Source organism: Chelonoidis abingdonii, chromosome 10 (assembly GCF_003597395.2).
Source record: "Chelonoidis abingdonii isolate Lonesome George chromosome 10, CheloAbing_2.0, whole genome shotgun sequence".
Lineage (NCBI taxonomy): Eukaryota > Metazoa > Chordata > Testudines > Testudinidae > Chelonoidis > Chelonoidis abingdonii.
In genome coordinates, this window is record NC_133778.1 from 55062228 (window position 1) to 55075755 (window position 13528).

The 13528-nt window shown below is 40.5% G+C and overlaps 1 protein-coding gene across 2 annotated transcripts in view; it reads right to left on the bottom strand.

Annotated features, from left to right (window-relative positions):
- ACVR2A (activin A receptor type 2A) overlaps window positions 1-13528 on the bottom strand; it is a 115959-nt gene that overhangs the window by 30193 nt on the left and 72238 nt on the right. For both annotated transcript variants that reach the window (XM_032791753.2, XM_032791751.2), the window contains 2 exons: window positions 8700-8843; window positions 7030-7173 (listed from right to left, as the gene is read on the bottom strand). In XM_032791753.2, the coding sequence (XP_032647644.1) occupies window positions 7030-7173; window positions 8700-8843 (288 nt within the window). The remainder of the gene's footprint in view (window positions 1-7029; window positions 7174-8699; window positions 8844-13528) is intronic.

Below are 13528 nucleotides of genomic sequence, written 5' to 3' on the forward strand. Positions count from 1 at the left end.
AAGATTTGACAAGGTAAGAAAACTGTTTTGTGCTTGTTTCATTAAGTTAAGATGGTTAAAAGCAGAATTTTTCTTCTTCGTAGTAAAGTTTCAAAGTTGTATTAAGTCAATGTTCAGTTGTAAAAACTTTTGAAATAACCATAATGTTTTGTTCAGAGTTATGAACATTTCAGAGTTATGAACAACCTCATTTCCTAGATGTTTGTAACGCTGAGGTTCTACTGATCATCTGTTGGTATTTAGAAAAAAAGGTATAATTTCCCATCCAATTGGTCATCTCTTAACACAAACTCTTACAAGATATACCTATATTTCACACAATAACCAAACAATTTAATAAAATTAAAAAAGATGTGAAAAATGTCTTGTCATTGACCTTCATTTATTAGAAGATTAAAAAAATGGGAGTCAAATGTGCAAAGTTTTAAACTAAAAAAGACTAGAGATGAAGGAAGACAATTTATGACAGATATTAAGAAACTATTCTGTAAAAGAACAGTCAAAGAAAAAAATTAGATATTACAAGTTAAACACGCTGCTGGAGATAAATACTGGAATTTCTTTGCTTTCAAAACAGGGTGATTCGACTTTCTGGGCACAAAGTCAAGAGTTTTGTGGATCCACCCCCAAGCATCATGCTGAATTATATATGTACTTTCTCACAAGCATTACATTTACATTCAGAGCCTTTTTTTCTTTTTAATATAGAGTGAGGGGATCTATGAGAGAGATCGTTTCTTTACCTTTTCTCATATTATGAACTACAAATTTAGTCAAATTATAAACAAGTTAAAAATATTTCCAGATACTACACTACTCTTGAATCCCATGCCAACTTTTTGAGTTTTAAATATCACTTTTTATAAACCAGACAAGTGTCTGTGTCTCACTTGTTGCTGTGAGTGAAGCCCACACAAAAGGGGACAATGGATTGACTGCTCAAGGGGAAAAAATGGTTACCTATCTTTCGTAACTGTTGTTCTTTGAGATGTGTTACTCATGTCCATTCTATCCTAGGTAGGTGTGGGCTCACGTGCACTGTCGTCAGAGATTTTTGCCTTAGCAGTATCCGTAGGGTTGGCTATGACAGTCTCTTGAGTGCTGCGCTTATGAGTTGGTATATTAGGTGCTGCTGACTCTATGCCTTCTCAGTTCCTTCTTGCCAGCAAGTCCAATAAAGGGGCAGGAAGGTAGGTAATTGAATGGACATGAGCAACAGATCTCGAAGAACTGTTACAAAAGGTAGGTAACTTTTCTTCTCCGAGTGCTTGCTCATGTCAATTCCATTCTAGGTGACCCTCAGGCAGTATCCATGGAAGCGGGCTCGGAGTTCATGGCTGTGTGGCTTGTAGCACTGCTCTGCCAAAGCCAGTGTCATCTCAGACTTGCTGCGTAAGTGCATAATGAGACATGAACGTGTGGACAGATGACCAGGTAGCTGCTCTTGGAGTGGCACCTATGCCGGAAGGCCACTAATGACACTTATGCTCTAGTCCAGTGTGCCATCATGATTGCCGGTGGAAGCACTTTCATCAGTTCATAGCAGTAGTGAATACAGGCCATGATCCGGGATGAAATCCTCTCATCAGGCACTGGCTAACCTTTCATCCTGTCTGCCACCACAACGAACAGCTGCACTGACTTGTGAAATGGCTTTGTCCTATCGATGTAGAAGGCCAGTGCCCTCTTGACGTCCAGGGCATATAACCTGCATTACTCTTCTGATTTATGAGGCTTCAGGAAGAAGACAGGTAAGTATATGTCCTGGTCAGTATGAAACTGGGAAGCTACCGTGGACAGGAACGCTGGGTGTGGTCACAGCTGGACCTTAACCTTGTAGAATACTGTATAGGGAAGTTTTGAACTAAAAGCCCTGACCTCAGACACCCTGCAGGCAGATGTTTTGGCAACCAGGAATGAAACCTTCCAGGAGAGAAGGAGAGCAGAAACCCAGAGACTTGAAAGGAGGCCCCATGAGCCACGACAGCACAAGATTCAAGTCCCAGGGTGGGACAGGATCCTGGACATGAAGGTAGAGACGCTCCAGACCTTTCAAAAACAGGGCTGTCATGAGCAAAGACTGACCTGCCTTGGAACAGAGATGGAAGGCCAAAATAGCATCCAGGAAGATCCTGATCGATGACAGGGACAATCCTTGGAGTTTGAGGTGCAGAAGATAATCCAGGATCCCCTGCAGCAGGACCACCTTCAAAATGAATGCTTATAGCCTACAGGGTGCTTTGCCAGACTGAGTTGCACAGGTGAGCGGGAGGAGGAAGGGCGGCAACAACTAAAGCTAATGTCTCTATCCTGTGTCCCTGCAGACCTGTCAAGGCTGCCAAGGCCTCGATGGTCACAGCCAGAACTGTTTCCTCACCAATTGCAGCATATGCAGACCCAGAAAGCAAGGGGTCACCTGAAGTGTCCTTTAGGCTAATCAGCCTTGCATCAGTCTGCCCCACAAAAGAGACCATTCCCATCAAACAGGAGATCTTGAATTGAGGCCTGCAGTTCCTGGAACACGCCAGCGGTCTGAAGCCAGGAGCTGCACCTCACAACCACCGCTGTTACAACCACCCTTGCCACCAAATCAGCCGTGTCCCATGCCATTTTGGAGGGAGCACCTTGCTTCTGCAGTATCCTCCTCCACCAGCGTACCCAACTCCTGGACCAAGTTCTGGGGCAAGGACTCAAACTTCAGAGGGAGTTCCATAAGTTGAAGTATCTGCCCAACAGAGCCTGGTGGTTTGCTACCAGGAACTGAAGGCTAGCCACTGAATAAATCTTCTTCCCAAAAAGGTCCAGCCTCTGTTGCCTGTTCTTTTTTGGGGGTCGAACTGGTGTGCCCCGGTTGGCCTTCTCATTGGCTGCAGAGGCGACCAGCAAGCCTGGAGGCAGGTGAATATACAAGTACTCAAACCCCTTGGCTGAGATGAAGTATTTTCTCTCAGCCCTCTTGGAGGTGGGAGGGATGGATGATGGGGATTGCCAGAGAGCTTTGGCTATTTTTAAGAGTCCATCATCCACGAGTAGTGCAACATGGACAGGGATAGACACCAAGAGCACACTGAACACAGGCCATCTCCTCTACCTCCAGGCCCAAGTTTTTGGCCACCTGTCAAAGCAGGGCCTGGTGCTCCTTGAAGTTATCTGGGAGGTTAGCATGCAAGGGACCCGCCATCACCTTGTCCAGGGATGAGGATGACGACTGGACCACCGGGGGAGTCCCCAGGGCACCATTCTCCTCAGGGGAAAGGGTTTTGCGGTGGGCACTCATTCCTCTACCTCGACCTTTGAGTGCACTTTGTGCACTGAGTCTGGCACCAGTGGTGCCGTCAGCTGTTACTCTGAGGCGTCAGAGAGGGCACTGGCATCACAGGCATGCCCCACGTACTCCAGTAGGGCCACTGTGCTGGCCAATGGCCGTGTTGCAAAGTTGACATTACAGAAGTCGACACAGCCTTGAGTGCTCAATCACGCTGGTGATGCCTCAACGAGGGGCTGAATTCCCTCTCCGTGCTGGAGGAATCCTCTTCTCATGACCACGGTGGCGCTGTTGATGCCTGCATCTGGCAACTAACCATTGCCACTAGAGACCAGCATTTTAAATAGGACCAGTACAAGGTGGTGGGACTGGTATTGCAATGAAGACTGTTCCTACGGTGCGGGGGATAGGGATCCATGCCGATAAGATGACCAGCGGGAGAGCGAATGGTGCTGGTGATACAATGACCAGCACCTCCCCCCAAGGCAATCTGCAGCACGGAGACAGAGAGCGTTGTCTCGGCTCTGGGGATCAGCAGCGCTCACTTGCACTTTGCGGGGTGTCTAGACGGCTGGCTTGCCCGCATAGTGAGCCTTTGCCACTTCCAGCAACACACATGGCCTCTGCTTTGGAGAAGCCTGGATTCCCTACCACTCCCAGGAGTGCGGCCCCCTTGGGGTGACAGGTCCATGTGGCTCCAGTGTTGGCTGGCAGCCTAAACTGAGTCCCTTGCCCGATATCCCATTGACTTTTCTGGACTTCTTTTTGGGCACTGGCAACAGAGTGATGCCAGGCAGAGCCTGGTGCTGGGGGTGCACTATGCACCTAGGCTGAAGTACTGGGCCGGGGGGGGGGGGGGCAGTTAGAGTCTAGCCAGGAAGGCTCAGAAGCCAGATAGAAAGACTCCATAAGGAACGCCTTCAAATGGATGATGTGCTCTTTCTGGGTCCTGGGTCAAAAGTTTTTACAGATGTGATGCTTGTCCCTCATATGTGATTCCCCCAAGCACTTCAGGCAGCTGCTGTAGGGGTCACTAACAGGCATAGGCCATTTACAGTCCAAGCAGGGCTTAAAACCTGGAGACTGGGGCATGCATGCCTGGGGAGAAGTCCCCGCTGAGACTAACTTCTAACTACACTACTTAATCACTACTCAAAACACTGGCCAGGTCTACACGACGCGCGAAAATCGATTTTAGATATGCAATTTCAGCTACGAGAATAGCGTAGCTGAAATCGATTATCTAAAATCGATCTACTCACCCGTCTTCACCGCGCGGGATCGATGTGCGCGGCTCGCCATGTCGATTCCGGAACTCCGTTGGGTTTGGTGGAGTTCCGGAATCGATGTAAGCGCACTCAGGGATCGATATATCGCGTCTAGATGAGACGCGATATATCGACCCCCGAGCAATCGATTGTAACGCGCCGATATGGCGCGTCGTATAGACGTGGCCACTAGCTACAGTAACTCCTCACTTAACATCGTCCCATTGCTGATCAATTAGAGAACATGATCGTTTAAAGTTGGGCAATGCTCCCCTATCACATTGTTTGGCAGCCACCTGCTTTGTCCACTGCTTGCAGAAAGAGTAACCTGTTGGAGCTAGCGGGTGGGGGCTTGGAACCAGGGTGGACTGGCAGCCCCCCTAAGTTCCCTGTGCAGCAGCTGCCCAGCAGGCTATTAATTGCCTGGCAGTTTGGCTGTTCCTCCCCCAACTGCCATGTGGGGGGGGAGAGGGAGGGAAGAAGAGGTGCGAATGTCAGGGTGTCCCCCTCCCTACTCCTTTACCCCAACTCCACAGAGCTAGGGGGACGGAACGGGACATGACTGGGCTCAAGAAGGAGGTAGCTTGCTGGCAGCAACTGTTGTCTCACTTGCTGAACAGTGTACTCAGAGTGGGGTCAGTGTACTTAAGGGGGCAGTGCGCCCCTCTCTCTCTGCCATACTGTCTCCCCTCCCTCCATTTTGTGCTGCCTTGTAGAGTGTGAGGCTATATTAACGTGTTATCCTTGAGGGCTCAGCTGAGTGCTAGTTCATCATTTAGCAGTAAGGCATTCCCTCAGAATATCCCACCCTCTGACTCCACCATCTCAAACAGGCTACACAATCATCATTACTGTGTACAGTATTTAATTGTTTGTTTAAAAACTATTACATATTATATATATGTGGGGGAGGGGGGTCTGGCAAAAAAATTTCCCTGGAGTCTACCCCGCCCTTTACATGAATTCTTATGGGGAAACTGGATTCGCTTAACATTGTTTTGCTTAAAGTAGCATTTTCCAGGAAAATAACTACGTTAAGCAAGGAGTTACTGTACTAGAAATAAACTATTTACAAGGCCCTAAGGCTTGAAGACAATAACGACGAAACTGCTAGCCCTTGCTAGGTGAGGAAAAGGGGCTCTGACTAACCATCACAGGCAGTAAGATGGAACTGAGAGGGTGTAGGGTTGGCGGCACTTAATATACCAATGCATGAACGCAGCACTTAAGAGTGCCACAGCCAACCCTATCGATACCGCTATAACAAAAATCTCTGACGACCGCACATATAGGTGCGTGCATACCTAGAATGGAACTGACATGAGCAATCACTCGAAGAACTGAATTGCTAACAAACCAAATGCTGACAAACGTACAAAAATTGGGGGGAAAAAGAAAATTCTCTCTCTTGTTCTTCAATGAGAATCATCTTGGTCATTAAGAGATAACAGTAGTTTAAAAAACAATTCAGATATGAGCAATTAAGTAAACCATATCCTTTTAGAAAGGGGAATGTTTATCTGTTGATTTAGTTTGATATAACATGCATAAATAAATTTAATAGACTGGTATCAAAAATCTGAGGTAGCTGTCTTGTTTAAAGCTTTACAGTAACCAAAGCAAAAGCTAGAATCAAAAGCTACATTTAACCTGATGGATGTATTTGTTAGGACTGAGGTATTGTACCAAACTGTAAATACTGACTATGACACAGCATAAGGCAATTTTCACATTATGTAAAATCTTTGGATATTGAATAATTATTTTTATAAGACTGATACAGGAAATAATCTTCCTAACTTTACGTGGTTCATAGCAAAGCACTATTTCCCCTTAGCTATTTATGCTATTACACAACTGCTTTAATTTTACAAGTCCTAATATTAAAAATGTCTGAAAATATTTTTATTCTACTACAAGAAATGTAAGTTACATCACTAAAGCTAGATGGGGCAGTAGTAACAATAATGCTGTTATTTTGTTATACATACACTTTGATATTTCTTATTGTAGGGAGCTTTCCATACAGAAAACCATTTAAATTTGTGATAAAAATTTCATATATGAGACTCAATTCAATTGATAGGCATTGGTTAAAAAACTTTTGAAGACCTACTTCATTAGGAAGGCCCACAATCAGAGTGAAATACTGATAAAATTATATTTGTGTTTTAGAAAACATCTTCCTCTGGCAAGGATCAATGGCAGTGACTTTTACAGCTTTTCTACTAGGACAAAACCTGTTTTGGTTTGGCTTGTTTTTTTGGATAGGGAAGGAGGTGAGAGGAAAATAATGATCTCTGAAGCTACAAAAATGGGGGAGGGCCTGGTGGGTAAGTGAAACTACTTTCAATTCTTTTTCAAAATTGGCTGGAATTCCAAATTACACAGCCTTCCTTTTTTTAAGCTTGTACATAGGCTACAGGATTTTAATAAAATTACAATGAAACTAAATAGATAAAAACCAACATTATTTGTTGTCAAAACTGACCATACCTTTTCATGAAATGCTGTAATTAACCATAGATCTACATCAATGCTGCTGCCTCGTTTCTCTGCACCAATGAATTGTAAGATATTTTCATGCTTCATTCCAGGCAAGCTATAAATTTCATACTCATTTTGCCATGACTGTTTGTCCTTAATCAAGCACAGATATTAGGTTAGTACATTTACTATTTTCTGATGGAAAAAAACAAAAACAAAAACCTCTAAGTCACAAGTTTGCTGCTGTAATTCATTGTGAAAAGTTAACTGACCTTTATATTAACAGATTAAAATCTGTTCTGACCTGGTATAAATTTGAATCAATGGAAAGAAAGGCACATTTCAAAATATTAATATTGACAGACTAGATAGATTATTTTAAATTACAAGTATGTGTTTGAAATTTAGGTAAGTAATTCAAGATCTGTACTACATATTTCAGGTAAAACAAGAAAAATTCATAAAAAATTATAGGATAAATCTTTATGTACCTAATTTAAGATACAAGGAAACTATATTTGGTAGTCTCCCATGGAAATTTGTCTATTGTAACAGTAGTATGCAGGTTGGCACCAATGTGAATCTCCATAGATACCATACACTGGAATGGCAGAGGAGCTTAAGGTCAGGTCTGGGGTACTGTCATTTGAGTGAAGGGTTTGCATATTGCCCACCAAATATAATGCTTGGCTCTTGATAACGCTAGCAACATTAACCACTCTGATGCTGAAGATCATTGCTCAAAACTTATCTTCAATAGAAGTTTTAATATTATATCATTTTAAGAAGTGGGAACAGATTTTCTTCATTAAGTTGAGTTAAGCAAAGGTCCAGGTGTAATGGATTTTATTTTGGGGGTGAGAAATTCCTACTAGAGAAAGATGATCTCCACAGATGTGTTTTATCAGCAAGTCAATATGGATCTACCTATTAGAAAATCTAAGTACAACTCACCCCTCCTTAACTGGTAAAGTGTATTTTTAAGTACTGTAATACTCAGATTAATGTAATTCAATGTGCTTTAAGATCCTTTCAGTGAAACTGCACTTCTAACAATTTAACAGGACCCCCCAGAGCTGCAGAGCTAAATGAAGCTGATGGCTCAACATTTCCAGTACAGCAGTATACTTCACTTAATGGAGACATGCTTAATTGGAACAGCCACTTTCCTGGGATCTCTTTCAGGATACCAATTTACTCTGACAATTTTCATTCATTATGACTACCATTTAATTTAGACAGAGTTAGCAAAAATTCTCCTTGGTAAGTTCACATTTTTTCAGTGCCCAACAGCAAAATACTACTAATACCAGTAGGAGGATGGACAGCAGGTGCAATGGGACTAGTAAAGTGCTTAAAATTACTAATATGCTTAAGAGTTTGCAGAACCAGAACCTCTGTCTTTTGAATTTCTTAACTTTGAACTCCATTTCCCCAATGTTGAATTAGAGCACATATTTTGCATTTAATTATAACTTATTTTTAGTTCAATTAAAAGATATATGTCATCATCTGCCTTGTTCACTTTTGAGCTGCCAACATTTCCTGTATTTAAGAACTTAATTTTTTTTTTTATAGTTACTGACATTTGGGGAGATGACAACTTCCTATTGTATACAGAAAAGTTCGCTTTGTATATTGATATTTTACATTACAATAGGACAAGAACATTTACATACCTGGATTGGGAATATTTTGACAGCAACGTACTCATTTAGCAACTGAGCTTTCCATACACAACCAAATCTTCCCCTAGCTTTTATCTCTAACAATTGCAGAGGCTTCAGACCCATCAAGGGTGAAGGTGGTGGTGGGCCAGGGTCCTGAAAACAGATAAAAATGTATAACTGAAATCTAGCTAGTCTGCGTGAGATCTAGGACTACAGTATTAGGAACATAAAGACAATTACATTGAAAAAACACTTGGTGTCAAATCCTGCCAAAAACAAACCATCTTTAACCCTTCTTTACAGGGAGGAAACAGGACTCCGTCAGACACACCGCAAAAGGGAATCCAAACCAGTCCTTTTCAAAACACAATAGCAGTTGAGAGAACTACTGGAAGGGAAGGGGACAAGTGTCTGAGGGTGTCTATGCAACCTGCAGATTACTCTGGAAAATTTCCCTTTCTGGGAAACATTATTACAGTTACTGTAAATAATGAAAGCCCTTACATATTTTATTATATACATATACGTATTCATTCTACATGCATCTTCCTCAATTGAAATAGCACATTTCAATATTTTTTGCAATGGCAAGCACTGTGGGCATTTTTATTTTTCTTCCCATTATACCATGTTTATGTAAGCCATTATTCTATTCTGAAGAAAAATGTCAGGCCTGCTTGTATCTGCACAAGCATATCAGAATTTTCCACTCATTCATTTAACAGAAAATTTAACTCTTCAGGCAAAGGCCTGTTTTCTGAGTCAATGTTGAGAGTTATTCTTGACTGTACACATACACCACTCACTTGTAAAGTTTGTGCCTGATATTACAGATCATTAATTCTAGTCCCCCTCTACTGATCAAATAGATAAGATTCAGACTGATATAGAGAAGGAGTTTTGGTTTATTTTTAAATCTCTTCGTAATTTGACTTTTCTATTGGACATTACTGCACCGTTTGTGTGTGCAGGGGGGAAAAGCGAGTTAGGAAACTGATTTGCTATTTTTACTTAATGAACAAGTGGTCTCCCTCACCTCCATGTTTGGACACTACAATGAAGGGTGGTATAGAATACCCTTAGACAGATATTACAACTACAGTTGTTCAGAAAATATACGAGTCTTTAAATCTGCTTCACTATCTTGAGAATAAACAAAATACAAATATTTTTGCCCCTATTTTAATTTAAAATAAGCTATAGATGCACAGATTTCAGTTAGCTAAAGTTGTTGTTCACATAATGCCACTTTAATACTTCACCAGGTCCTAGTTTAAAATGTGCTAAAAGAATAACAATCTAAATTACCTATTTCTTCCCTCATAAAGGATTACTAAAGAAATTGATACTTTTCAATGAATGAATTTAATTAATGAATGTGAATTAATTGCAGTTGTCAAGCAATTAACACAAATTAACCTAGATTAAAACAATAGTCGCAAGTAATAACCATTTGAATCACACTTTTAAACAAAGTAATACCAATTTAAATTTACTATATAAATTTTGGATGTTTTTCTACATTTTCAAACATATCAATTTCAATTACAGAGAATACAAAGTGTACATGCTCAATTTATATTATTTTTGATTTTTTTTTTTTTTACAGTGCAAATATTTGTGAACAAAAGAAATAGTATTTTTCAACTCACTTCATACAAGTACTGTTGAATCTCTATCGTGAAAGTGCAACTTCATCCACTCAGTCCTAATTCCAGTTCTGCTGATCTCTAAAACAAATTTGTTTATATTTACAGGAGATAATGCTGCCTAGTACTTATCTGAGGTGAACTGAATAATACTCTTTTACAGTGCAGGTATCTGTAATAAAAATATAAAGTGAGCACTGTACACCTTGTATTGTGTTGTAATTGAAATCAATATACAGTAACTCCTCACTTAACATTGTAGTTATGTTTCTGAAAAATGTGAATTTAAGCAAAACGATGTTAAGTGAATCCAATTTCCCCATAAGAATTAGTGTAAATGAGGCGATTAGGTTCCAGGAAAGAAATTTTTCCACCAGACAAAAGATTTTATTTATTTTTTATTATTTTATACATATACACACACACACACACACACACACACACATATATATATATATATATATGTATATATATACACACACACACACACACTCTTTATATTTTATATACACACACATATATATACACACACACACACACACACACACACTCTCTTTATATTTTATATATACACACATATATACACACACACACACACACAAGTATAAGGTTTAAATGAACAATTTAATACTGGTACCAAGTGGTGATGATTGTAAAGCTTGGTTGAGGTGGAGGAGTCAGAGGGTGGGATATTTTCCAAGGAATGCCTTACTGCTAAAATGATGAACTAGCAATTGGCTGAGCCCTCAAGGGTTAACTCTCACAGTCTGCGCAATCTCCCTCTATCCTGAGCCCCGTCATGTGTCCCCCATCGTTCTACAGAAGATAGGTTAAGCAGGGTGCAGGAGCAGGGGGGAGGGGGACACCCTGACATCAACCCCTGTCTTCCTCCTCTCCCCCCTGCACAGCAAGCAGGAGTCTCAGGGAACAGCTACAAGGCAGAGGGCGGAGCAGCACCTGGCAGTGGAGGGAGGGACAGCTGCAATGTTAGCCTGCTGGGCAGCAGCTGCACAGGGAACTTAGGGGAGTGGGGAGCTGATGGGGGGCTGCCTCTCCACCCTGGTTCCGAGCCCCCACCAGCTAGCTGCAACGGGCTGCTCTTCCTGCATGCAGTGGCAAAGCAGGCAGCTGCCAAACGACATTAGAAGGGAGCACTGCACACCTTCAAAGTCACATGTTCCCTAATTGATCAGCAACATAACTGAAACGACTTAACCAGGACGACTTTAAAGTGAGGAGTTACTGAATTGAAAATGTAGAAAAACATCCACAAATATTTATTATAAATTTCAATTGGTATTATTGTTTAACAGTGTGACTAAAAGCACACAATTAATCTTGAGTATTTTTTTAATCTCACGATTAATCAGGATTTTTTTTTTAAATCGTTTGGGAGCCCTAATTAAGACTAAAGGTAAAATTCTCACACACTTAAGTCATGTAAATGTTACCCCTCATGTAAGAATCTGAACCTTTAAAGAAACATGGAAATGAGGGATGCTTAAAACAAAACTAAGATACAATACTTAAACAATGCTGATTAGAGAAATAAAGCTGGTAAAAACAGACCACTAAGATTAGGCATTAACATAATTTCATTTTTAATGTCACATAGAAAATAATGTCTCATTGATAAATTTACTAACACAATGAAGTATAATTTCACTCCTATAATGGCTTCCATACAATTTCAAATCCCTTCACAAAACACCTTTAAAGAAGTTATCCCAGTTTTGCTGATGTAGAAATTCAGGCAGAGAGGTTAAGGCCATTTTGTTCCAAAATGGGTGCCTATAATTAGTTGTAAACCCAAATCCTCAGACAGTTTAGTACGCTTATCTCAAGTTTTTTGAGCACTCAGCAGTTCCCAAGGATGCCTAAATATGAATTTACAAATTTAACTTTAGGCATCCATTTTTGAAGTCATGGCCCTAATGAGTTGCCCAAATTAAACAAAGAAAGCTAGATCTGGGCCCTATTGCTCACTTGGTCAGACAATAGAATGTTCCTCTCCCAAATCTAGAAGTATTTAAAACTTTCTGAATTTGCTCTGTACCATATAGCAAGCGAATATTCAAAACTTCTCATTTACTCAGAGTGATTAAAAACAATTCCACTACAATACTCAACTTCCTAACCACTAAATGCTACATACTTAAAAACTTCAGAAAGTACACAGACAGGGGAATGTATTCATCACACTGTGTGATATTTGTATTAATCACAGTAGCCAGAGTATATTAAAACGTTTTCTTGTTTTCACAGTGGAACACAAACAATTCTTCTACAGGGCAGAAACTGAATTTTCTGTGCCAAGAAATTCTGTAATAAAAAAAATCATTCTGAAAAAAAAAAATCAGTTTCCTACACAACAAAATTCTGAAAAAAATAGTTTTTGGTTGAAATGTTTTGACAAAAGTGAAAAGTTTTATTGCAATTTAGAATTTTATTTGGGTATTAAGTTGAAAATAAATAATTTTGAACACCCCCTCCCATCCAAAAATCCTTTCTGAAGAGTTCAAAATGGAACACTCAGTTTCGTTTTTCCTGAAGCAACATTTCATCAAAATCTACGTTTCCATGAAGTGTTTCACTTTTTGAAAAGAAAAACTTTTTCCAAATAGACAAATGTTTCATTGGAAGAGTCTCAACTAGTTTGAGTTTATGTAAACCATTTAGGTGCCACAGGCATAATTGTTTCTAAATAATCTTTTCAAAAGATCTTTGTAGCCTTAAGGGCTCTAAATTTTCTGAAAAGCCTAACGGACTGGCTAACCTAGTCAGTAGAAGACAAAAGTTGATAAACTGACTAGGAGGCAAAAAGCTCGGGCATTTAAGCTTCACTTTTCCCATAAGTTGTAAAGCTAATTTGAGTTAAATACTGCACCAGACTATGGTTGCGAACCTAGGGAGCAGCAAACACCGGAGAAGCAAACAGACAGAGGATTGGTGGGACAACACCCTGGTTAGAGTACCAGTATTGAAGAACATAGCTTGTTCCAGAAGGATGGGTATGGGAAAAAGGAGGAAGCATTGTGCTGTACATCAAGAAAGTTTACACTTGTGACAAGGTCCAAGAGGAAGTGAGCAGCACACTTACTGGGGGTATGTCTGCAGTATGAAATTAGGTCGAATTTATTGAAATCAGTTTTCTAGAAATCGATCTTATATAGTCACTTGTGTGTCTCC